This window comes from Asterias amurensis, chromosome 22 (assembly GCF_032118995.1).
Source record: "Asterias amurensis chromosome 22, ASM3211899v1".
Classification (NCBI taxonomy): Eukaryota; Metazoa; Echinodermata; class Asteroidea; order Forcipulatida; family Asteriidae; genus Asterias; species Asterias amurensis.
The window spans coordinates 2,163,085-2,189,774 of NC_092669.1; the positions used below are offsets into that span (position 1 = coordinate 2,163,085).

Consider the following 26,690-nt stretch of genomic DNA (forward strand, 5'->3'; position numbering starts at 1 on the left):
TTTTCATGTCATTCAGTATGTTAAAAAAAAATGGCGAAAGTGTTCCGTCGATCAAAGGCGTTTAATTTACTGCAAGGACGGTTTTGCACGGGGTGGTCACAATTGCATATGCAAATGTGACCGGGCCGGACACAATCGATTATGCAGCAGCGTCCGGGCGGACACGATTGCATATGCAAAACCGGCCGGCGGACATTATTGCATAAGCAATAGTGTCCTCCGGATAGTATTGCATAGAGGACATAATTGCATGCGACACCGGTATACTTGATTGGTGGAACGGGCGTCACGTGTCATGCTTTTTGTTGTTGTCATGTATCAGAGCCGTTTCGACACTCAAAATAAAAGTTTAAAGGCAGTGGACACTATTGGTAATTACTCAAAATAATTATCAGCCTAAAGCCTTTCTTGGTGACGAGTAATGGGGAGAGGTTGATGGTATAAAACATTGTGAGAAACGGCTCCCTCTGAAGTGCCATAGTTTTCGAGAAAGAAGTAATTTTCCACGAATTTGATTTCGGGACCTCAGATTTAGAACTTGAGGTCTCGTAATCAACCATCTAAACGCACACAACTAAGTGTGACAAGGGTATTTTTTTCTTTCATTATTATCTCGCATGTTCGATGACCGATTGAACTCAAATTTTCACAGGTTTGTTATTTTATGCATATGTTGAGATACACCAACTGTGAAGGCTAGTCTTTGACAATTACCAATAGTGTCCACTGCCTTTAATAACATAAGATTCCCATAGATGGGTAAATAATATAGGATGTTTGTTCTTGAATCTTTTTGGTTTGTTTAAGGAACAGCCACATCAGCGAAAGTTTATGCAAATACAGTGCAGGCTATATACTTACTGAGGAAATATCTACAAGTTTGAACCAACCTTACCTTAACTGTATACATTAAAGGAACACGTTGCCTTGGATCGGCCGAGTTGGTCTTTGAAAAACGTTTGTAACCGTTTTTTATAAAATGCATATGGGTAGAAAGATGTTGTAAAAGTAGAATACAATGATCCACACAAACATGCCTCGAAATTGAGTGGTTTTCCTTTTACCTCGTCGACTAACACGTCGGCCATTTATGGGGGTCAAAATTTTGACCCCCATAAATGGCCGACGGTGATAGTTCGCACAGTAGAAGGAAAACCACGCAATTTCGAGGCAAACTTGTGTGTGGATCATTGTATGCTACTTTTAAAACATCTTTTCAACCATATGCATTATATAAAAAACGGTTAAAAACGCTTTTGTTTTGACCAACTCGTCCGATCCAAGGCAACGTGTTCCTTTAAGGAACACGTTGCCTTGGATCGGTCGAGTTGGTCTTTGAAAAGCATCCTGTAACCGTTTGTTATAAAAATTGATATGGTTAGAAAGATGTTGTAAAAGTAGAATACAATGATCTACACAAATATGCCTCGAAATTGCGTAGTTTTCGTTTAACCTCGTCGACAAACACGGTCGGCCATTTATGGGAGTCAAAACTTTGACTCCCATAAATGGCCGTCCGTGTTAGTTCGCGACGTAAAAGGAAACCCGTGCAATTGAGTGGGCCTACACACATTCTCAAAATGCATCTTTTGTTCTTTTCTTTGTGCCTGTAGTTAAGATTTTCCTACAGACTTTGTACGCAACATTCCTCGTGAAGCACCCGGTTTTTATAATTTCCATAATTTATGGAGTCCTTTTATTTTCCATTTATCTTTTTTTTCTGTTTTTTTCTCTCCTATACTTGGTCTGAAGACATGAAAGCGCATGACACTATCCAGCACCAACCTATATTAATGCTTTTAGACTGATATTTTGGTCTAGACTTTTTCCACTATTACTATTTTAAAAGCCTGTACAAAAGTGTCTGTTTCGCATCACTGGCAAACTATGTGAACACAGAGAGAAAGCCGTGCACTGCATGCATGCTCCGATGCTTCTCAGTGTAAGGGTATACATGTACAAAGAATCATTCTTCTTCACAATATTATTCAGTGGTGATTTGTCACGCTATCATCTGAGTCTGAATTTTTTTGTAAAGAAGACATTTTCAGTACTAGACGTGAAATATTAGGCAAAATGAATACCAAAACTTGTTCCGCGTCCTGCCTTTTTGGAAAAATGAATTCGGAGGAGGGACTTTTTTTCCTTATTTGTTTAAATAAGACAAACGACAGTGCTATTTTTCAATTTTAATGTTTCGTTTGAGATCATAAAAACGTATTAAAAAAGGGCAGCCTCTAAAAAGGAAGCGGGCGGGGACTCTATAAACATGTTTTTTTTTATTTTATTGGCTTAAACACACACACGCAGTCATGTAAGGAGTGAACATAAACCATCCAAATGCAAGGTTCTGGGTTCGCAGACGTGAAAAGGCCAGGGAGAGAATCACTGAGCCGTATATTGTATTGGTGGCAATAATTGTTATTTCCGGTCAAATTCAGGCAAGCATGGTGCACACGGAAGAACCGTCTCGCGGAGAATGCTCACAGTAAAAATCATACAACAACAACAACACCAACAACAACAGCAACAACAACAACAACAACACCAACAAGATGTATCGTCTTACAATCGGCGATCTTCTGGACCGCTTCAAGAAAGGAACCCTGACGTGTGAAGCGTATACTAAGCGGATGATCCAGCGGGCTGAGGACCTGAAGATTTTCAACTACTTCGTCTCCATGGATACAGAGCGGATGTTGCAGAAAGCCAAGGAGGCAGATGCCAGGTATCAGAGCAAGACCAATCGACCTCTTGAAGGAATTCTAATCGCCTTAAAGGATAACATCGACGTAGAAGGAGAGGCGACTGGAGCTTGTACTCCGGGTCTAGCTGGTCTCAAACCCAAGCACACAGCTGAGGTAGCTAAGAGGCTTTTTGATGCAGGAACAATCCACGCTGGTAGGACCAACATGCATGAGCTAGCATTTGGGGTGTCGACTATCAATACGTACACGGGATCCTGCCACAACTTTCACAACTTCGACTACACGTGCGGGGGTAGTAGCGGTGGAAGTGGAGGGGCAGTCGCCGCTAATATCGTCCCAGCTGCCCTTGGCACCGACACCGGTGGATCGGTTCGTATCCCAGCATCATACAGCGGCGTGTTCGGTCTGCGTCCAACCATAGGGCGTTGGCCGGCTGACTACGGCGTCAAGCTAACCGATCTAAAAGACTCGGTCGGTCCTCTTGCGAGGAGCGCCGATGACATCGCAATATTGGATCACGTGATGACCGGGGAAGCCCCGCACGAGGAACTGTCACCTGCTAAGATCAGAATCGGAGTAGCGAGACCTTACTACTGGGAAGATCTAGACCCCGAGGTCGAAGGCCATGCCGAGAGATTCCTAAAGGATCTGAAGCAGGAAGGGTTTGTGGTGGTAGACAGGGGAGAAATCCCGGGGTTGGGTGAAATGTTTGACAAGTTTCACTACCCAACTCTGGAGCACGAGGTGCTACCGAGACTAGATGAGTACCTCAAGCATCATAACCACGAAGTGACTGTTGCAGAAGTCATCGACAAAATCGCATCTCCGCAAGTCAAAGCCTACTTTCAAGACATGGTGAGGACCTGCCCCAGTGACGTCACCATCCAGGCAGCGATGGTAGCCAGGAACAAGCTCAGAGGGCACATGAGGGCGTACTTCGATACCAACCAACTCGACTGTATCATCATGCCGGCCAACAAGATCCCGCCACCCACACTCGAAACCTTCAGAGACAACAATTCAAATCTGAGAGTGCGCATTGTTCTGAACAACGACTCGGGTAGTATTTGCAACAACCCATCCCTTGTGATTCCGGGTGGGCGTGTCAGAGGGAGTGGGGTGCCCTTTGGAATGCAGATTGAAGGTCTCACTGGGAATGATAGGCGTCTCATCGCAGTTGCAAGGGCGATCGAAAAAGCTCTTGAGCTGTAGACTGTTTAAAACCATCGAGAAAGGACCACAAAAGGAGTTTGAACTTCCCGGGCTACTGAGCATGTTTACATCATGCAGACACCCCTGGGCCCAATTTCATAGAGCTGCTTAAGCACAAAATTTTGCTTAGGCGAAACAATTTTTGCTTAGTAAAATCAGATTACTGGCCAAGTCTCCACTCAATTGTTATGCTAAGTAAACAACAGCTAAATACCAGTCACAAGCAATGTGTATTGCATGACATTATGGCCAGTAACATTTGTAAAATAAGCGTGCTACTTTCGTGCTTAAGCAAAATTTTTGCTTAAGCAGCTCCATGAAATTGGCCCCTGGTGGTATGCCCATGACCAAATCACTAGGACCGCACGCTGGGACAACTTAATTAAACCATAGAGAAAGGACCTAATAAACATTTCTCTATTGTCTCACAATGTCAATACAAACAGTTGCACTATGCTTATCAAAATGTTGTAGTTTTGGGTGAGTTTGGGGGGTTCAGCTGTGGTATGACAATAGACCTTATGCACATGACGTCATTTCAGTAGGGCGCCCTCACCTAGAGGTCAAAAGGAGGTTGTTCAAGAGAGGCGTTTAAAAGACAACGGACACTACCGGTAATTGACCAGTCTTCTCATTTGGTGTGTATGCATAAAACCACAAACCTGTGAAAAATTGAGCTCGATTGGTCGTCGAAGTTGCGAGATAATAATGAAAGAAAAAACACCCTGATCACACGGAGCTGTGTGCTTCAAGGGCCCAATTTCATAGAGCTGCTAAGCATGAAAATTTGCTAAGCATGACATTTCTTCCCTGATAAAAACAGGATTACATGCCAAATTTCCATTTGTTACATAGTGCTTGTTACTGGTATTCAGCTTTTGTTTGCTTATCCTGAAAATCACATGGAAATTTGGTTGGTAAACCTGTTTTTATCAAGGAAGAAATTTCATGCTAAGCAAATTTTCGTGCTTAGCAGCTCTATGAAATTGGGCCCAAATGCTTGATTTCGAGACCTCAAATTTGAGGTCTCGAAATCAAATTCGTGGAAAATTACTTCTTTCTCGAAAACTACTCCACTTCAGAGGGAGCCGTTTCTCATAATGTTTTATACTACCAACTTCTCCCCATCACTCATTACCAATGGGTCTAGCTAGGTCTAGTGGTTAGACCCTAGAACTCGGTTGTAATCCCCAAAAAGTATACCGCTGAGTTCACAATGACAATATAAAATAATAAGTATTGTTGTCTAGTACTCAAACACAATTTCTTTATTTTTTTATCTTTTTTGCAATTCATCATTATAGACGTTAAAATATTCGTGTGGAATACCTTGGCTGTTGTAAGCCTGCTGTTTACCCCCTTGTGGAAATTAATTGTCAAGTTCCCTTGACGGGAGGATCAACCAACCAACCAAACAAACAAACAAACAAACAAACAAACAAATAAATGTAGTGTAACATAATAAAACCATTACTATACGCTGTCTTTAAAGGGTTGGTAGTGACCCCGACGAAGCGTGCTTACATTTTGTATCATAGTCACCCTCAGAAAAAAGTGCTTTATCCAAAAAGGTCGACTTTCATGAAGCACTCCCCCTAAAGCCAAATAGGAAAATGACCAAATTTAAAGGCTAAAACTATGAAATCTCCGCAAAACGCTTTTCGAAGACCAACTCGACCGATCCAAGGCAACGTTTTTTAAGCACATGACTCAAATGATGTGATAGCCGGCCATAAATACACAATACAACTTCTATTAGTTGCACATGACCCCCAAAAGTGCGTTCATATTCAAACGAATTTGATACTTTTGGTGCATACTTTTTCTACATTATAAAGGGTGCGTTCGTTTAGCTTTTGGGTCAACCCAGCAGTGCTCACACTCGGGTGAGCCCCTGACAATAGCTAATCGAACGATCATACTCGCCCTCTCGTGGTGACGGCATGCATGCTCCTAAAGTCAGGGAACTGGAGGATGACTCGGGTGAGCCCCGTCAAAGCTATTCGATCGTTACGGGGCAGACCGGGGTCGAACTGAACGAACGCACCCAAACTAGTAGACCTTTCGTAAATACCCGTGCGCGTGCGTTAGGCATGTACTTAGGTGCATTCTGGTCTAGCTATGGATCAATGTTGATCCCTAGCTAGACCAGAATGCACCTCATTCAACAGTTTGCTCTTGCGCAATTTCGAAATGGTGTACCCCAAGCCTGTCTACCCGCGCCCTCTACCCCGGCTGATACAAAAACTAGTGCTATATTAACCATTACTACCCAAATGCTGGTGTGGCAGGAGATTCTGTCCTCCCGGATATTCGCTTCCGGTTCCACATACGGCAAACTGTGTACAAACTTCATCTGATAGCGCCCTCTTTTGAACCATCCTCCTACAACCCAGCGTGCGGTCCTTGTGCTTTGGCAATGAGCAAACCAGTCTGATGTGTAGGCTTAGATAGCCCGGGAAGTTCAAACTCCTTTTGTGGTCCTTTCTCTAAGGTTAAACAGTCTTCAGCTCCAGAGCTTTTTCGATCGCCCTTGCAACTGCGATGAGACGCCTATCATTCCCAGTGAGACCTTCAATCTGCATTCCAAAGGGCACCCCACTCCCTCTGACACGCCCACCCGGAATCACAAGGGAGGGGTTGTTGCAAATGTTACCGCAATCCTCATTGTGGGTGATTGCATCTTCCGTAGGGGGCTCGTAGGTGCTGATCAACAGAGGGGGTACTTTATTGGCAGGCATGAGGATGCAGTCGAGTTGGTGATCGTCGAAGTACTTCTTCATATCCTCTCTAAGCTTGTCTCTGGCCGTCATCGCTGCCTGGTAAAGCTCAGGACTGACTGGGTGCTGAACTATAGACTGGAATACCTCTCTGACATCTGGTGATGCTATCTTGTTGACGACTTCTTCAACTGGTACTCTGTGTCCGTGGTGATCCAAGTACTCCTGAAGTCGAGGGATGAGCTCATAGTTTATGGTTGGTAGGAAGTAGCTGCTAAACATCTCAGCAACTCCTGGAACTTCACCTTCGTCTATGATGGTAAAACCTTTGTCTTTGAGCTCTGCCAAGAATTTCTCCGCGTATTCCTGGACCGTAGGGTCTAAACCTTCCCAGAAGTGAGGTCTCGCCACTCCAATTCTAATATCTGCTGGTGTGACGTCATCGAGAGGTTCCTCCCCTGTCATCACGTGATCTAGGATCGCGATATCATTGGCGCACCTTGTGATGGGGCCGACTGAGTCTCTAACATGCGTCATCTTGACGCCGTAGTCAGCCGGCCAACGGCCGCTTGTAGTGCGCAGACCGAAGACTCCATTGAAGGAAGAGGGAATTCGGATTGATCCACCGGTGTCAGTACCGAGGGCAACGGGGACGATATCAGCGGCGACGGCCCCTCCACTTCCACCGCTACTCCCCCCGCAAATGTAGTCAAAGTTGTGAAAGTTGTGGCTATCTCCTGTGTACGGATTGATGGTTGACGCTCCAGCAGCCAGCTCGTGCATGTTGGTCCTACCAGCGTGGATTGCCCCTGCGTCAAAAAGCCTCTTAGCAACCTCAGCTGTGTGCTTGGGTTTGAGACCAGCTAGACCCGGAGTACAAGCTCCAGTCGCCTCTCCTTCTACGTCGATGTTATCCTTTAAGGCGATTAGGATTCCTTCAAGAGGTCGATTGGTCTTGATCTGATACCTGACATCTGCCTCCTTGGCTTTCTGCAACATCCGCTCTGTATCCATGGAGACGAAGTAGTTGAAAATCTTCAGGTCCTCAGCCCGCTGGATCATCCGCTTAGTATACCCTTCACACGTCAGGGTACCTTTCTTGAAGCGGTCCAGGAGATCTCCGATTGTAAGACGATACATCTTGAACAAAATTTCAGCAAAACCTGCAAAGAATTGGGCAAGATGTTTAGACACCATTCAGCCACTGGCAAGGATATTTTACACACACAGAGTATTATTATTTTAATCACATTAGTTTTCATGACCAACAAATAGTTAATGACTTGACGTTTCGACCCTTGCAGAGTCTTTCTCGAAGGCTCAAGTTTCCATGACTTCAACTCAATATCTTTTAGCGCAAATGATACAATAGTGTCTTAAGCTTTGCATGGTGTGGGAAGAGAATAAACTATACATAAATATTAAACTTGTGGGTACAGCCATTATGTATAAACCACACCCTTGCTCTTTTCAGAGCCAACACTCATACAAAGAGATGTACACATGGTTATAATACCCGCAAGTTTACAATTAACTATATTTTCGTCCGATTGCTATGCAAAATAATTATGTGTATTTTGACTGTACAGCGATTTGAAATAGTGATAAAGCGCTTTATAACTGCAGTTAAGTTAAAATGGTTGTAGTTGGGACATAGTAGAAATATAGAGAGTTGTTTTTATCATCTAAAAAAAAATATGCGCAGGTATAGGCCAAACTGTCAATAATAAAAGATTATCCTTTTGACCATGACGAGTGATCACATTGCATTGAAAAGATTATTGTTGTTGCTTTGGTTTTTTTTTTTTAAGGTTGAACTTACCTTACAAATGGACAGACTTTCAGCTTCTGACAAGTCGTGCACAGAGTTTAGGGTTAGTGATCGTCACAATAAGGTATCGCGTATTGTTAACGTAAGGTAACGTACAAACGTAACGTAACGTAACGTAACGTAACTCAGCAAATCACACCACCGGTGTCTTTATTCAGTTCTCATTAGCCCTCTTCACACGAGCGCTGATAACCAACGTCCTACTGCGATAAAATTGCACCGATCGGCCGTGTGAAACCACTCTAATTTATACAATTCAAACACCGCGAGGCAGTATGTTCTCACACTGGGGTGTTGCCTAAACCCCTCAAATAATGCTACAGGATTCCCATTTACTGACAGTTCCGGTCCGTTTGTTGTTTGCAATCAACCATGGCATCAGTGTGCACTGACAATGTAAACTGATAACCATTCTAATCCAGATACGTCTTTATCGTCCGGGTGGTAAGAGCACGTGATTGTGAATTATGCAAAATATGTTTAGATATAGCTCAAATAATAATAACAATACACGGTTTTTATATAGCGCTTTTTCACGGGGTGTCTCAAAGCGCTTCCGACATTATTTCCCCTGGTCACTGGGCCTTAAATCATCCCTAAAACCATCTCAGCTCCCTGGGGAGTATACAGCCTGTGCGACAATTATATGCGCTACATGGCTAAACCAATCACAAGAACCATCTCTGCCCTCACAGGTACCCATTTACCCCTGGGTGGAGAGAAGCAATTATAGTTAAGTGTCTTGCTCAGGGACACAAGTGTCACGACCTGGATTCGAACCCACACTCTGTTGAACAGAAGCATCAGAGCTTGAGTTCGGTGCTCTTATCCACTCGGCCACGACACCCTCAAAGTCTCCTTTTATGGTGTTTGAATAACACTATTAAAAGCTCACACCATCAGTGAATTACTTTATTCCTCTGTCAATTCAAAGTCTATTTTATTAATTTTTGGACTCATCATGTGTATTGGTTTGGTCAATTTTATTTAGTCTATCCCCTTGTTTACTATTAATTGGAATTATTTGTTGTATGAACGGGAAACAAAACAAAACAAACCAGAACACGTATTTTAAAAGCACTGGACACTCTTGGTAATTATATACTCAAAATTAATTAATGTTAGCATAAAAACTAATGACAACGATCAATGGAGAGCTGCTGATAGTATAAAACATTGTGAGAAACGGCTCCCTCTGAAGTAACGTAGTTTTTGAGAAAGAGGTACTTTTTTTCACTCAAATATTAAAACACCCCATCCCCATTATGACGCGAACTATACAAACTAGCATACTTCTGGGAAGCGCCCTCTGTTGAATCCCACTGCTACCTCCAGCCTATGTTAAATTCCAAGGGGGGGGGGGGGGGGGAGGGGACATAGGCGCTCTTCAAAACCATGTCTTTGGCTTTGGATTCGCAGCTCAGCTTAGCTTGGCCCGCGGTTGTTTTTGACAATTTGCGCGTGCTTTGCGTACGCACTTGGGGCTTCAGCTCAGACGAGAAGACGGTTTGGGATTTGTTTTCTGGGATAAATAGCAGGGGCCAATTTCATAGAGCTGCTTAGGCAAAAAATTTGCTTAAGCGCGAAAATAGCTCGCTTATTTTACACATGTTACTGGCCAAAATGTCATGCCATATACATTGCTTATGACTAGTATTTAGCTGTTGTTTACTTAGCATAACAATTGAGTGGAGTCTTGGCCGGTAATCTGATTTTACTAAGCAATGAATTTTTTGCTTAAGCAAAAGCAGCTATATGAAATTGGGCCCATATAATATTCAAAATGGTTGACCTACCAAAAATTTAAAAGAAACCTGAAGTTTATAGTTGTCATAGTTGTCTGAAAATGTATTTGATTTTTTTTTTTTTTTTTTTTTTAATCTTAGGGATATTTATTATTTAGCATTGGTTGCTGTATAACAGCCCAACTCGATTTCAATTCTTTTTAACATAAATCCTTGTTCAACTAAGGGCAGCCCATTTCAAAGTTTCTTATGCATTTTTATTATTTCTTTTGTACATTACATGTCCCATCATCTTTTTTTTTTATTTATTTATTTATTTTTTTTTTTTTTTATACACTTTCATCTATTTTTATGGTAAAAACATGATTTCTGTACTTGCTTTTACTCAAAATATCTGAAGAAAAAAAATCTGATTCAACGATATTTTTTATATATTATACTGGAACAACTACAGATCTCAAACAGCCGGCTACATGTACCATAATATTATTGTCACATTTTTCTAGAACACTTGAACAAGACCTGTTGGATACATACTATTCTGTCAAGTCACTGTTAATTTACAATTCTCATGTTATACTTATAGTTATTTTCATCCATCGCTATCTTTGTCTAGTCTCAACTGTCGTCTTTAATTTTGATATTTGTGTAGACTTGTGGACAACTCGTTAATGGTCCCACGAGTTGCAGCGGTGCTCCTCCAGATCACTGCTCTCGCGCGAACTGTTGCCCGACTAATGATATGGGGAGTAGAACGTGTCGGGCAACCAGCAGTTCGCGCAACGAGAGCGCCGCCACAACTCGACTATCTGACCGCGGGATCATTAACGACTTGTCCCCAAGTCTAATAATAAGTGTGTGTAATCAGGGAGGTAGAATTCTACCTCCAGAGTGTAATGTTGTGTGATATTGTCCCCGTGGTGTCTTTTCAAAAGGGATCAAGTGAGTTCTTTTGTGCTTCACTTTTTTTCTTTCCATGCTGGCTCAATTTTCATCTGCTGTTTACCAAGTTTCAATAATCTATTTTATTGTTTAATAAATTATTTAATTGGTAATATTGTCAAAGACCAGTCTTCTCAATTGGTGTATCTCAACATAATTATGCACAAAATAAAAAACCTGTGAAAATTTGAGCTCAATATATTGGTCGTTGAAGTTGCGAGATAATAATGAAAGAAAAAAAACAACCTCGCCACGCGAAGTTGTGTGCTTTCAGATGTTTGATTTCGAGACCTCAAAATCTAATTCCGGGGTCTCGAAATCAAAATCGTGGAAAATTACTTCTTTCTTGAAAACCACGTTACTTCAGAGGGAGCCGTTTCTCGCAATGTGTATACTATTAACCTCTCCCTATAACTCGTTACCAAGTAAGGTTTTATGCTAATAACCATTTTGAGTAATTATAGTTTCCACTGCGAGTTTTAGTGTGGTACACACTATCAATAGCCCCCTCAACCTTGTGTGCGTTGCGGCTTGTAATGACGTCACACAGTCGTTTTGGGTCAATAGGTTCGAATTATAATTATGATAAGATGGATCAAAGGTTCAAACCATAGAGTAAGAGGAAATAATTCTTTTATTGGTTGACCTCCCTTGTTGCGCGGTGGATCGACAGGCACTGAGCCACCGTTGATTTCGTCGATCGTACGGTAGCCTCTAGCTCTCTCACCAACGACTCGCAGTCCCAAAGTCTTCCCACCTGGATTGTAGGTAAGTACTAAGACCCAATTTCATGGAGCTGCTTAAGCAAAATTGTTGCTTAAAGGCAGTGGACACTAATTGGTAATTACTCAAAATAATTGTTAGTATAAAACCTTACTTGATAACGAGTAATGGGGAGAGGTTGACGCTGTAAAACGTAGTGAGAAACGGCTCGACTTCTGACGTGACGTAGTTTTCGTGAAAGAAGTAATTTTTCCACGAATTTGATTTCGAGACCTCAAGTTTAGAATTTGAGGTCCCGAAATCAAGCATCTCAAAGCACACAACTTCATGTGACAAGAGTGTTTTTTCTTTCATTATTATCTCGCATCTTCGACGACCAATTGAGCTCAAATGTTTACAGGTTTGTTATTTTATGCATAATGTTGAGATACACCAACTGTGAATACTAGTCTTTGACAGGTACAATAGTGTCCACTGTACAGAAGTTTGTACAAAGACTGGTGTTTTGATAACTACCTATATTGACTAATCTGGTCCGTGTCATCGTCATTTTGTCCTTGTCGTGTCCTATAGTCCCTGGTTGTCACAAGGACATGTACAAACGCAGTATGCTTATAACTGTTTTCCCTGCATGTTGACTTGCATGCTAATTACACTCGATATTATATTCTGTTTGAATATTCTTGACATTTTTTTATATTGAATTATGCCGTACCCATCTTTTCATAATTTGTTTTCAACTGTATATATATGTTTAATTGTCATTGTCAACATGGAATATACAGAATTGAATTGAATTGAATTTAGTCCTTCGGAGAAAAATACCGAATCCGACCGCCATTTTGTTCATTCTTCATGATGCAAAACATAATCATCATAAAAAAAGGAGATTAGTTTTGTTTGCCTCGTCTTTCTGGAAGTCAGTGGTTGGATCTCGGTTTATGTTAATTGTGGGTTATTTTTGCTGCCGAGGGCAGAATCAATTTATCTAAAAATGGTAATGGGAGAGTTCCTTCGGGAAAAAATACCGAAAACCGACCGCCATTTTGAAAACCTACTGCCATTTTGAAAACCGACCGCCATTTGTTAATTCTTCAAGGCTCTAAAACAATCACCTCAAAAAAACAAGGGACTATTTTTTTTTGCGTCGGCATTATGGAAGTCAGATGGTGGTTGGATCCGGAAACTCACTGTGGGTAATCTTACTTTTTTTACCAAGGGCAAACTCAGTAGATTGCCTATAGTATACAAAAGCCTTTTTATAAAACAGGTATTGCAATTTTTATTTTTTTATTTATTTTTTTTTATGTGAAAACCTTGCATGCTGCAATGATTATTATTATTCAGCGGGAAAACAAGCCCAGAGCGTTTGTAATGCAAAAACAATGTGTCGGGCGGCCATTAAAAAAAAAAATAAAAATAAAAATCCTCATTTCATTTTTTTAAAAAGGGAGGATGCAGAAAAAAACAGATTTAGACTGGGTCGCTGTCTTTAAAGACAGATACATGCAACTCAGATCCAGTGATTTCATTTCGATACAATTATATCATTTGATAAAATATGCAGTGACTAAAAGCTACCGTAGCTGGGTTTGTGTTGATTGGTCTGAGGTCACCTCGATTGACCAATCAAAACAGTACATGTACATGCATGTGGCTGTACTTGCATGTGGATGTACTTGCATGTGGATGTTGGTGTAGAATTTGTGCGTATCTCCATGTGAAATGAATGTAGGTCAAAGGTGAATCTACACGCCGGCTTTGAGGCCGGTCTCTGGCGTTATTCACGAGCCTCGAAGTGTGACGTCAGTTGTTCTGGCTACCCGAGATTCTGTCGTCTCATGGGAAAATAATATGGGGCGGAAAATATTGATTCAAAAGAGGGAGCTATAGAAGTAGTCTGTACACAGACCGTCATTTTTTTTTTTTTTTTTTTTGGGGGGGGGGGACAAAATCTTCTGTCACACATGCAGTAAAGTTTGTGATTGGAAGACTAATATTTTACTCATGTGAAATTCTTGCCTGTGAACGATCATAATAGAATGTAACTTATCATCTTGACCAATTCTTTGCAGGTTTTTTGTGAGGAGTTTTCAAGATGTATCGTCTTACAATCGGAGATCTTCTGGACCGTTTCAAGAAAGGTACCCTGACGTGTGAAGGGTATACTAAGCGGATGATCCAGCGGGCTGAGGACCTGAAGGTTTTCAACTACTTCGTCTCCATGGATACAGAGCGGATGTTGCAGAAAGCCAAGGAGGCAGATGCCAGGTATCAGAGCAAGACCAATCGACCTCTTGAAGGTATCTTAATCGCCATAAAGGATAACATCGACGTAGAAGGAGAGGCGACTGGAGCTTGTACGCCGGGTCTAGCTGGTCTCAAACCCAAGCACACAGCTGAGGTTGCTAAGAGGCTTTTTGATGCAGGGGCAATCCACGCTGGTAGGACCAACATGCATGAGCTAGCATTTGGGGTGTCGACCATCAATTCGTACACGGGAGATAGTCACAACTTTCACAACTTTGACTATACTTGCGGGGGGAGTAGCGGTGGAAGTGGAGGGGCCGTCGCCGCTGATATCGTCCCCGTTGCCCTCGGTACTGACACCGGTGGATCAATCCGAATTCCCTCTTCCTTCAATGGTGTCTTCGGTCTGCGCACCACCAGTGGGCGTTGGCCGGCTGACTACGGCGTCAAGATGTCGCATGTTCGTGACTCAGTTGGACCCCTCACAAGGAGCGCCAATGACATCGCGATCCTAGATCACGTGATGACAGGGGAGGAACCTCTCGATGACGTCACACCAGCAGAGATTAGAATTGGAGTGGCAAGACCTCACTTCTGGGAAGGTTTAGACCCTGCGGTCCAGGAATATGCGGAGAAATTCTTGGCAGAACTTAAAGACAAAGGTTTTATCATCATAGACGAAGGTGAAGTGCCAGGAGTTGCTGAGATGGTTGAAAAATACATCATGCCTACCGTCAACTATGAGCTGATTCCTCGACTGGAGGAGTATATGGAGCACCATGGTCACAAAACTACAGTCGAGGAGGTCTTCAACAAGATAGCCTCACCAGATGTTAAAGAGCTCTTCAAGGATACAATGAAGAACCCAGTCAGTCCTGAGCTTTACCAGGCAGCGATGACGGCCAGAGACAAGCTTAGAGAGGACATGAAGAAGTACTTCGAGGATCACCGACTTGACTGCATCCTCATGCCTGCCAACAAGATACCCCCGGCGTTGATCAGCGCATTTGACACGGATCCCACTCTGCTGATGGCGGTCCTCCAAAACTTTGACTGCGGTAACATTTGCAACAACCCATCCCTTGTGATTCCGGGTGGGCGTGTCAGAGGGAGCGGGGTGCCCTTTGGAATGCAGATTGAAGGCCTCACTGGGAATGATAGGCGTCTCATCGCAGTTGCAAGGGCGATCGAAAAAGCTCTGGAGCTGTAGACTGTTTAAAACCATCGAGAAAGGACCACAAAAGGAGTTTGAACTTCCCGGGCTACTGAGCATGTTACATAATGCAGACACCCCAGGGCCAAATTTCATAGAGCTGCTTAAGTACAAAACTTTGCTTAAGCGAAAAAATTCTTATAAATATATATTGGTTTGCGGTAACACCATGTGTGTATATCTACTTGCCAGGTAGAGTTGTTCTTAGGGAACTGTCTTGCTTTATTCTACTGCCGTGGAGTAGAAAATCGGAGGTTCGGGAGACTTCTCAGTTCTGAAAAGAACTGTCCTGCTTTATAACTATTACCAGGGCGGATGGTATAGAAATTTGACTGGACTACTACTTTAGCTTATAGGATCGTAATAACTGTACTGCCGCGGAGTCAGTTCGGAATTGGTCTCAACGTTTCGACTAGCTTGCTCTAGTCATCTTCAGGAGACTTCTTGCTTAGTAAAATCAGATTACTGGCCAAGACTCCACTCAATTGCTATGCTAAGTAAACAACAGCTAAATACCAGTCACAAGCAATGTGTATTGCATGACATTTTGGCCAGTAACATTTGTAAATCAAGCGTCCTACTTTCGTGCTTTAGCAAAATTTTTGCTTAAGCAGCTCCATGAAATTGGCCCCTGGTGGTATGCCCATGACCAAATCACTAGGACCGCACGCTGGGACAACTGACCATAGAGAAAGGACCTAATAAACATTTCTCTATTGTCTCACAATGTCAATACAAACAGTTGCACTATGCTTATCAAAATGTTGTAGTTTTGGGTGAGTTTGGGGGGTTCAGCTGTGGCATGACAATAGACCTTATGCACATGACGTCATTTCAGTAGGGCGCCCTCACCTAGAGGTCAAAAGGAGGTTGTTCATTGGCCAGTCCTGTGCGCCGCGCGTACAAATCTGTGCGTTTCGATTCTTTCGTCACCGTTTTTCCACTAAGATGGCCGCTGGATGACGTCAATGCATAAGGTCTATTTGAAAAACGCGCACGTGACGTCATTTGAATAGGGCGCACTCGGCTAGAGGTCAAACGATGGTTGCTCATTGGCCCATAAAACTCTGCGCAGATGTGCGTTTACCGATGTTGCACCACTGTTTTTACTTCTAAGATGGCGGCCTGCTGCTGACGTCACTGCATAAAAGTTCATTTATCTCTATCATACTGGGCCGATTTGACCCCAAAATGTTGATTTAAAATTCAATAGGTATTTTGATGGGGGTCGAGAAAGTTACAAGCTTTCATTTGAGCCATTGCTCGAAAAAGTCCGCCAATTATTAGTAGCAGTGAAATAAGTACGTTTTAAAAAAAGTTTTAAATCATTAAAAGTAAAAGTTAAACTTTTTTCGTTAGAGCGGGTGATACTCTTTTTGAAATACCATTCACTCAAAAATAAGTTGATTTTGATGTTTGGGGCCAAAAATCTGACATAGCATCTTTAATGGATATAAGTGATTAGGTTCATCCCCATTTTGTTAATGTTGAGAAACGATATAAGTTGCATGAAAATGGTTTGCATTTTGTCTGAAGTGTTTTTATATTGGCTAATAAATGACGTAAACTCAGATCAGTGCTTTAATGTAATTTATTAAGTATCATATTCGTGTATATATATTTTTATGATTAATAGGTCATAACATGTAAAAAGGCGTTTAAAAGACAATGGACCAGTCTTCTCATTTGGTGTGTATGCATAAAACCACAAACCTGTGAAAAATTGAGCTCGATTGGTCGACGGAGTTGCGAAATAATAATGAAAGAAAAAATTAATACCCTTGTCACACGGAGCTGTGTGCTTCAAGGGCCCAATTTCATAGATCTGCTAAGCATGAAAATTTGCTATGCATGACATTTCTGAAAAGCGTTTGTAACCGTTTGTTATAAAATGCATATAGGTAGGAAGATGTTGTAAAAGTAGAATACAATGATCCACACCAGTTTGCTTCGAAATTGCGTGGTTGTCCTTTTACTAACACGGTCGGCCATTTATGGGAGTCAAAAGTTTGACTCCCATAAATGGCCGACCGTGTTAGTCGACGAGGTAAAAGGAAAACCGTGCAATTTCGAGGCATGTTTGTGTGGATCATTGTATTCTACTTTTACAACATCTTTCTACCCATATATGCATTTTATAACAAACGGTTTCTAACGTTTCAAACGCTTTTCGCAGACCAACTCGACCGATCCAAGGCAACGTTTTTTAAGCACATGACTCAAATGATGTGATAGCCTGCCATAAATACACAACACAATCTATTATTTGCACATTCCCCCCCAAATAGTGCGTTCATATTCAAACGAATTTGATACTTTGGGTGCATACTTTTGTCTACATTATAAAGGGTGCGTTCGTTTAGCTTCTCGCTGGGTCGACCCCGCAGTGCTCACTCGGGTGAACCCCTGACAAGAGACCTTATCGCAAATACCAATGCGCAAGCGCAGACTGTTGAATGAGGTGCATTGTGGGATATATATGGATCAAATTTGGATACCGGCAAGACCACAATGCACCTAATTCCAAGCTTTACGCGCGCGCCCCGGTATTTGCGAAAAGGTGTAGAGCTAATCGAACGATCACACTCGCCCTCTCGTGGTGACGGCATGCATGCTCCTCAAGTCAGGGCACTGGGGGATGACCCGGGTGAGCCCCGTCAAAGCTATTCGAACGTTACGGGGCAGACCGGGGTCTCGTAAACGAAAAATTGGAATGTGAGGAGTATACCCGGGTTGTCCACCATATATTATGGCTTTGTCAGCCTACCGGGATACTAGTACACAAACTTCAAATAAAACAGGCTTGTGAGACTTCTTATTAGAGAACACAATAGCTTTATTTAATAACTTAACTTACGAGACTTAGGTAAATTAAAGACGGAGACTCCAACCTCCCAGACCAGGCTAACGGCTACTGGCGATCAAAGGCCGCGCCCTGGTATAAGTACTATACCCCGTACTTAATTAGTATTCATAATATTACTACGCCATCATACGAAAAGTAGTCCCATAACAGTAGCCTCTAGCTCTCTCACCAACGACTCGCAGTCCCAAAGTCTTCCCACCTGGATTGTGGGTAAGTACTAAGACCCAATTTCATGGAGCTGCTTAAGCAAAATTGTTGCTTAAAGGCAGTGGACACTATTGGTAATTACTCAAAATAATTGTTAGTATAAAACCTTACTTGATAACGAGTAATGGGGAGAGGTTGACACTGTAAAACGTAGTGAGAAACGGCTCGACTTCTGACGTGACGTAGTTTTCGTGAAAGAAGTAATTTTTCCACGAATTTGATTTCGAGACCTTAAAGCCATTGGACCCTTTCGGTACAGAAACAAACAAAAAGTTCACAGATTTACAAATAATTTACAGGGTTTACAGAAGTTAATGGTGAAAGACTTCTCTTGAAATATTAGTACATGAAATGCTTTACCTTTTGAGAAAACGGTAAAACAATACAAATTCTCGTTAACGAGAATTACGGATTTATTTTAAACACATGTCATGACACGGCGAAACGCGCGGAAACATGGGTGGGTTTTTCCGTTGTTTTCTCCCGACTCCAATGACCGATTGAGCCTAAACTTTCACAGGTTTGTTATTTGATATAGAAGTTGTGGTACACAAAGTGTGGGCCTTGGACAACACTGTTTACCGAAAGGGTCCAATGGCTTTAAGTTTAGAATTTGAGGTCCCGAAATCAAGCATCTCAAAGCACACAACTTCATGTGACAAGAGTGTTTTTTTCTTTCATTATTATCTCGCATCTTCGACGACCAATTGAGCTCAAATGTTCACAGGTTTGTTATTTTATGCATAATGTTGAGATACACCAACTGTGAAGACTATTCTTTCACAATTACCAATAGTGTCCACTGTACAGAAGTTTGTACAAAGACTGATGTTTTGATTACTTTCTATTATTACAGTGACTAATCTGGTCCGTGTCATCGTCATTTTGTCCTTGTCGTGTCAAAATAGTCCCCTGATTGTCACAAGGACATGTACAAACACAGTATGATTATAACCATTTCCCCCTGCATGTTGGCTAGCATGCTAATTACACTCAATAATATTATATTCTATTGAACATTCTTGACATTCTATATTGAATTATGCCGTACCCATCTTTTCAGAATTTGTTTTCAACTGTTTGTTTAATTGTCATTGTCAACATGGAATATACAGAATTGAATTGAATTGAATTTAGTCCTTCAGAGAAAAATACCGAATCCGACCGCCATTTTGTTCATGATCATGTTGCAAAACATAATCGTCATAAATAATGAGACTAGTTTTGTTTGCCTCGTCTTTCTGGAAGTCAGTGGTTGGATCTCGGTTTATGTTAATTGTGGGTTATTTTTGTTGCCGAGGGCAGAATAAATTTATCTAAAAATAGATGTAAACCCTGCCTCCGCTTGTGCATTAGCCCTCATAGCCTAGTGGTCATCAGTCGCGCTCAATTCGCTGAAATCTACGAGTTCGAATCTGCGCACGGGATCAATATTTTTGGTTACCCCCCAAACTAAAAAAAATATTTCTTTTTGTAATATTTAAGTTAGATTCTTATCTTTATATCGATAGTGTTGCCTTTTCTTTTTCTCAATTGTTAGCCCAACATAACATGTGTGCATGCATGACACGATGATGTTTGAAAAACACGGTAAGCGGAAAATGGTGATCATAAGCGCAGAGTTTGGTGGTTAAGAGTTCTGTGAAATCAAATCGTACTAGATCAAACATCAAACCACCGACCCCCAAAAATGTTAAAAATCGTAATTAATTAACCACGTGACCCATATTTGCATATTTAATTGTACAAGGGGACAAAGTTGTTGGAACTTCCTGTTGATGCTGACATCATGAGAACATCAGCATAAGTATTGGAGTTGTACTACCTATTGAACCACTTGGAGTGTTCAAGGAGACCAACACGTCAGTCTAGAGTCCAACTCTGATTGTAAATATCAATTCAGGCATCATCTTCAATTTAATTTTATGCAACAAGCAAACTTATAAATTTTCTGATTTTATTTCAAAGGGTAACATAAATGGCTGTTAGCAAACGGTTTCCAACAAAAACTACATGGTGTACGTGCACAATATTCTTACTGGCCTCAAGCATTTACCTCTAGATAATAAATCAAGCATTCAGTTCAAAATGATAAAAGTTTGTTATCGCCACATTATTCAGCGAACCATGAATCATACACAGCTACTATTCACAAGAAAATCTATGTGTGGAGGGTAACATGACAAGGCACATGGCACACAATGGAACCGGAGTTTAACAATGACAATCCCAAAAGTGCAATTCGTCAGCCATTGAAGTTTATTATACATGGGGCTGATGGTGATCAAAAGGATAAAAGTCTGTTGTCGATACAACCGCCCACTTATATTCAACATACCACGAATCACGGACCATATGCACAAAATAAAATATTCAAAAGAATATCCATATAATAGATTTGTCTGGTGTATAAACTAATGTCCCAGCCATGGGATTTTCGTGTGTTTTTGCTAGATTCCTCGCTCCCCAACCAAAGTGACTACAAAACGTCTCTAATGGATAACAATGGTATATTTCGACATTCAGCAAGAGTTGTGGGGCCCATTTTCTCTAGTATTTATTTTTATCACACAACTAGTGTTCCCTTTTATGTTTTATTATGATGTTGGGTATTTTGTTTATCTGTTTCATTTAAATATATGGTTTAGTTTTATTTTACGCTAACTGTTTTTGTGTTTGTTCTTCCTGTAATTTTGAATTGTTTTGCCGCTACATAAGATTACACCCACTAAATAGAATTGCTTACATTGCTTTCTTCGTTAGAAAAAAAGGAGGGGGGGGGTCCGCACTCGTTAAGGTTTGCTTTTTATGGGCCCCTCCATCCCCTACATGTGTTTTGCATTGATTTTTAGTTTTTGTTTTCTATTATTGTACGATTGCATTTGCTTGTAATAAATTATTTATTACCTTCTGTGTAGACTAAGCAAGTCTCGTGCGTATTTGAACTTGCGGGACCATTATGTTCCAAACCTTATGGAGTTTTACGTGGGACATTTTGTTTCGTCCAGACCATGAATGTTAGAAATATTGTTGGAAATGTAATACTAGTTAACGAAACGTATACAAGTAAAATCATTTCAACAAAAAAATCCTACTTTCGGGATGTCGACTTCCCGAGATAAATTATCACAGGAAGACGACATCCTAATTTTAGGATGTCGACTTCCCGAGATAAATTATCACAGCAAGACGACATCCTACTTTTGGGATATCGACATTCCGAGATAAATTATCACAGGAAGACGACATTCTTCTTTTAGAATGTCGACTTCCCGAGATAAATTATCACAGGGAGATGACAACTGACGTTTAGGATGTCGACATACCAAGATAATTTATTACAGGAAGACGACATCCTACTTTTAGGATGCCGACATTCCGAGATAAATTATCACAGGAAGACGACATTCTTCTTTAAGAATGTCGACTGTTTGTAGTTATAAGACTCCTTGGGCATAGGAGAAAAATTTGGAAAAACCGTGACCTCAATTTGACCTCTACTTCCGGGTCAACCGGAAGTGGGACCATATCTCAAGAACCACTCAACCTAATTTTCAATTTGTTTTCACTTACAGACTCCTTGACATTAATATTGACTGTGAAAACCCGTGACCCCATGTTGGCCTCTACGTCCGGGTGAACCGGAAGGGGGACCATACGCCAAGTACTATACAACCGATTTTCAATCCTTTTTGTTCAGTTTTATCCTCCTAAGGCATTAAAAATAAACTTTGAAAATCCATGACCCCAAGTTGACCTCTACTTCCGGGTCAACCAGAAGTGGCACCATATCTCAAGAACTACACAACCGATTTTCGAACTTTTTTCAGATACAGTCTCCTTGGGCGTTAGAGATTAGCCTTAGGTTACCGTGACCCCATGAAGTGGCACCGTAACTCAAGACACTGTACAGTATTTGTCATACTTTTTTCAGTTATAGACTCCTTGGTAATTTTAACACATAATCAAAGCAAAAGAACACGGAACAGCTTTGTGTTTGTTCACAAACACCTAATGTCTAGTTTTATGATTATCTTTGTGTGAAAACCTTGCATGCTGCAATGATTATTATTATTCAGCGGGAAAACAAGCCCAGAGCGTTTGTAATGTAAAAACAATGTGTCGGGCGGCCATTTAAAAAAAAAAAAAAAAATCCTCATTTCATTTTTGAAAAAAGGGAGGATGCAGAGAAAAAAAAACAGATTTAGACTGGGTCGCTGTCTTTAAAGACAGATACATGCAACTCAGATCCAGTGATTTCATTTGGATACAATTATATCATTTGATAAAATAGGCAGAGACTAAAAGCTACCGTAGCTGGGTTTGTGTTGATTGGTCTGAGGTCACCTCGATTGACCAATCAAAACAGTACACGTACATGCATGTGGCTGTACTTGCATGTGGATGTACTTGCATGTGGATGTTGGTGTAGAATTTGTGCGTATCTCCATGTGAAATGAATGTAGGCCAAAGGTGAATCTACACGCCGGCTTTGAGGCCGGTCTCTGGCGTTATTCACGAGCCTCGAAGTGTGACGTCAGTTGTTCAGGTTACCCGAGATTCTGTCGTCTCATGGGAAAATAATATAGGGCGGAAAATATTGATTCAAAAGAGGGAGCTATAGAAGTAGTCTGTACACAGGCCGCCATTTTTTATTTATTTATTTATTTATTTTATTTTTTTTTTTTTTTTTTTGGGGGGGGGACAAAATCTCCTGTCACACATGCAGTAAAGTTTGTGATTGGAAGACTAATATTTTATTAATGTGAAATTCTTGCCTGTGAACGATCATAATAGAATGTAACTTATCATCTTGACCAATTCTTTGCAGGTTTTTGTGAGGAGTTTTCAAGATGTATCGTCTTACAATCGGAGATCTTCTGGACCGTTTCAAGAAAGGTACCCTGACGTGTGAAGGGTATACTAAGCGGATGATCCAGCGGGCTGAGGACCTGAAGGTTTTCAACTACTTCGTCTCCATGGACACAGAGCGGATGTTGCAAAAAGCCAAGGAGGCAGATGCCAGGTATCAGAGCAAGACCAATCGACCTCTTGAAGGAATCCTAATCGCCTTAAAGGATAACATCGACGTAGAAGGAGAGGCGACTGGAGCTTGTACTCCGGGTCTAGCTGGTCTCAAACCCAAGCACACAGCTGAGGTTGCTAAGAGGCTTTTTGACGCAGGGGCAATCCACGCTGGTAGGACCAACATGGATGAGCTAGCATTGGGGGTGTCGACCATCAATTCGTACACAGGAGATAGTCACAACTTTCACAACTTTGACTACATTTGCGGGGGGAGTAGCGGTGGAAGTGGAGGGGCCGTCGCCGCTGATATCGTCCCCGTTGCCCTAGGTACTGACACCGGTGGATCAATCCGAATTCCCTCTTCCTTCAGTGGGGTCTTCGGTCTGCGCACTACCAGTGGGCGTTGGCCGGCTGACTACGGCGTCAAGATGACGCATGTTCGTGACTCAGTTGGACCCCTCACAAGGAGCGCCAATGACATCGCGATCCTAGATCACGTGATGACAGGGGAGGAACCTCTCGATGACGTCACACCAGCAGAGATTAGAATTGGAGTGGCAAGACCTCACTTCTGGGAAGATTTAGACCCTACGGTCCAGGAATACGCGGAGAAATTCTTGGCAGAGCTCAAAGACAAAGGTTTTACCATCATAGACGAAGGTGAAGTTCCAGGAGTTGCTGAGATGTTTAGCAGCTACTTCCAACTAACCATAAACTATGAGCTCATCCCTCGACTTCAGGAGTACTTGGATCACCACGGACACAGAGTACCAGTTGAAGAAGTCGTCAACAAGATAGCGTCACCAGATGTTAAAGAGCTCTTCAAGGATACAATGAAGAACCCAGTCAGTCCTGAGCTTTACCAGGAAACGATGGCAGCCAGAGACAAGCTTAGAGAGGACATGAAGAAGTACTTCGAGGATCACCGACTTGACTGCATCCTCATGCCTGCCAACAAGATACCCCCGCCGTTGATAAGCGCATTTGACACGGATCCCACTCTGCTGATGGCGGTCCTCCAAAACTTTGACTGCGGTAACATTTGCAACAACCCATCCCTTGTGATTCCGGGTGGGCGTGTCAGAGGGAGTGGGGTGCCCTTTGGAATGCAGATTGAAGGTCTCACTGGGAATGATAGGCGTCTCATCGCAGTTGCAAGGGCGATCGAAAAAGCTCTGGAGCTGTAGACTGTTTAACCTTAGAGAAAGGGCGCACGTCCCCCATCACTTGCAGTGGCTGCGCCCATCGCCTCGTTGTGAATTAGCATTGTGACGTATCTCATACATACATTTTAAGAAAGGCGTATCAGCCACTGTACTCTCTGATGTCGATGTCTGACGGCGGATGACGTAACAGACGCATTGTATACGTCACACCTTGGGACATCGCGCGTGTTACCCAGCGTTACATTAGAATCGTCGACCTGCACAAAACTACATCTTTACGTATTTTTTATATTAGAGAGAGTTGAATCCACCACCAAAATTTGTCTTTGGAGATCCCAAGCTGTCTCTCGACACATCAAAATTATTATTAGGCCTAGTCCAAACCCACCAATATACTTATAATGAAGAAGTTGGAACTGGCACAGCTGTGCATAGCGTTCTTTGCTGTTGTAATGGCCTTTCTGTTCACCATAACTACGTAAGTTGCTCTTTTTTAATAGTGCAAGACATTGTTTCATGCATGCACACAAGACTAAAAAGTAGTCGCGATATGCTATGTGCACCAATTATACTCTAGCATTGGGACTTTTATTGGCGCTAAAGTTTGAAGATGTTGTTTAATTCTGCACGTGGTAATTTTCTCTAGGATTTGTGTGTTTCTCCCTTAGTCATGTTACACACTGGGATTGATTTCACGAAACAGCTATAAAGTAATGTCTCTGCCGCAGCAATTATCTTTAAAGAGGGTTTTGATATCTTTTGTAGATCCAGTTTATGGCCATGACAATGACAAGAATTCACACTGTGAATGAAGAGTATGTAATAATTATTTACCTGTAGAAATTGTCAGCTTCATTTTAGTCGTCAACGCTTTTGAGCAAAATGGAAAGTAACAGAGCAACGTTTTCAGGCACACAAATTATTTTGTGCCATGCAACAAGGGTATTATTTTATGAAAATAAAAAAAAAAATTATTGGATATCACCACAGTGAGAATACTATAGTATTTTGACAAAAACAAACCAAATGTGTCCACTGCCTTTAAATTCATAACGTAGCAGGATCAGTAATTAGACGTTGTGCACCATCTTAAGAAAGTTAAACAACTACAATGTAATAGATGTTAAATTTGCATCGGGGATAATAATATTAATTTTTGGTTTTTACCCATATACACCGATGTGTGTAGCACTGTATACTCAGTACTTTCTAGTTGGTAAGACACTGCTCTAGAATTGCAAAGGTCGTGGGTTCGAATCCCACCCGAGTGAAATGCCTGTTATTGTTTTTTTTTCACAGCACTCGGGAAAGTACTGAGTATACAGTGCTACACACATCGGTGTATATGGGTAAAAACCAAAATTGATAACTACAATGTAAATGTGAACGACCCTTTCAAGATGCCACTATATCCCCGAGCCTCGTTATAAAACAAAGATGGCCGAAGAAATGATTGTTTGACAGCAGAGAGATGTATTTATTGCTCTACACAGGATGGGTGCAGTCTCTGTCCAACGAAACATCATGTTGGTTTTTCTGTTCATAACCATCGGGATTGGTAAGTTAAATATAATTTCCTATCATTACTTTGAGACCTTTGCCGAAAAAAAGATCCATGCATTGAGGTACGGGTTTTCCTTAGAGTTGATTCAAGTCCCATTCTCGTGTGAGAGGACCCTAAGAATATCGCCCCAACTTGCTATAAAACAACACGTAGCATAGACGGTACAGTGCGTGCTCGCCGTCAAAATATGGTCCCGAGCATGCGGAACAGGTTGGGGAATGCAGAGCATCACAAAACAGTAGTTCCCTGGGGGACTTGAGTCAAGTCTAGGTTTTCCCTGACGATACAGGGAGGTAGTACCCGTAGCCTGAAAATCTGACGTCACACTTTGAGGCTCTTGAATTACGCCAGAGAGTGGACTCCAATGGGAGACTTTGAGGCGCTAGGTGGCAGCAGACTTACCAGGTAAATTTCCATTGTTTACGTAGTTCTGAGCATGCGCACATTACCGAGAAGAATGGATTTTACCTGGTAAGTCTGCTGCCACCAAGCGTCCTGAAAGTCTCCCATTGCCT

The 26,690-nt window shown here is 41.8% G+C and overlaps 4 protein-coding genes across 4 annotated transcripts; 3 read left to right on the forward strand and 1 right to left on the reverse strand.

Annotated features, from left to right (window-relative positions):
• The first annotated feature begins 2,555 nt into the window (after positions 1-2,555).
• On the forward strand, positions 2,556-3,977 carry LOC139953898 (mandelamide hydrolase-like). The gene has a single exon (XM_071953497.1). It carries the CDS (start codon positions 2,556-2,558, stop codon positions 3,918-3,920), a length of 1,365 nt encoding a protein of 454 aa, XP_071809598.1. The 3' UTR covers positions 3,921-3,977.
• Positions 3,978-6,415: 2,438 nt separating this feature from the next.
• On the reverse strand, positions 6,416-8,553 carry LOC139954045 (mandelamide hydrolase-like). The gene is made up of 2 exons (XM_071953707.1): positions 8,463-8,553; positions 6,416-7,803 (listed from the first exon to the last, which is right to left on the reverse strand). The coding sequence occupies exon 2, from the start codon at positions 7,778-7,780 to the stop codon at positions 6,416-6,418; it is 1,365 nt and encodes a 454-aa protein (XP_071809808.1). The 5' UTR covers positions 7,781-7,803; positions 8,463-8,553.
• A 3,236-nt stretch (positions 8,554-11,789) lies between these two features.
• Positions 11,790-16,934, forward strand: LOC139953941 (mandelamide hydrolase-like). The gene is made up of 2 exons (XM_071953550.1): positions 11,790-11,926; positions 13,957-16,934. Exon 2 carries the CDS (start codon positions 13,980-13,982, stop codon positions 15,339-15,341), a length of 1,362 nt encoding a protein of 453 aa, XP_071809651.1. The 5' UTR covers positions 11,790-11,926; positions 13,957-13,979; the 3' UTR covers positions 15,342-16,934.
• A 569-nt stretch (positions 16,935-17,503) lies between these two features.
• Positions 17,504-26,065, forward strand: LOC139953506 (mandelamide hydrolase-like). Its single transcript, XM_071952938.1, has 3 exons — positions 17,504-18,420; positions 23,249-25,089; positions 25,911-26,065. The coding sequence occupies exon 2, from the start codon at positions 23,271-23,273 to the stop codon at positions 24,630-24,632; it is 1,362 nt and encodes a 453-aa protein (XP_071809039.1). The 5' UTR covers positions 17,504-18,420; positions 23,249-23,270; the 3' UTR covers positions 24,633-25,089; positions 25,911-26,065.
• Positions 26,066-26,690: the final 625 nt, after the last annotated feature.

What these genes read in the sequence shown, in the direction of transcription:
- LOC139953898 (XM_071953497.1), top strand. Translation starts at nt 2,556, where the DNA reads ATGTATCGTCTTACAATCGGCGATCTTCTGGACCGCTTCAAGAAAGGA.
- LOC139954045 (XM_071953707.1), bottom strand. Translation starts at nt 7,780, where the DNA reads ATGTATCGTCTTACAATCGGAGATCTCCTGGACCGCTTCAAGAAAGGT.
- LOC139953941 (XM_071953550.1), top strand. Translation starts at nt 13,980, where the DNA reads ATGTATCGTCTTACAATCGGAGATCTTCTGGACCGTTTCAAGAAAGGT.
- LOC139953506 (XM_071952938.1), top strand. Translation starts at nt 23,271, where the DNA reads ATGTATCGTCTTACAATCGGAGATCTTCTGGACCGTTTCAAGAAAGGT.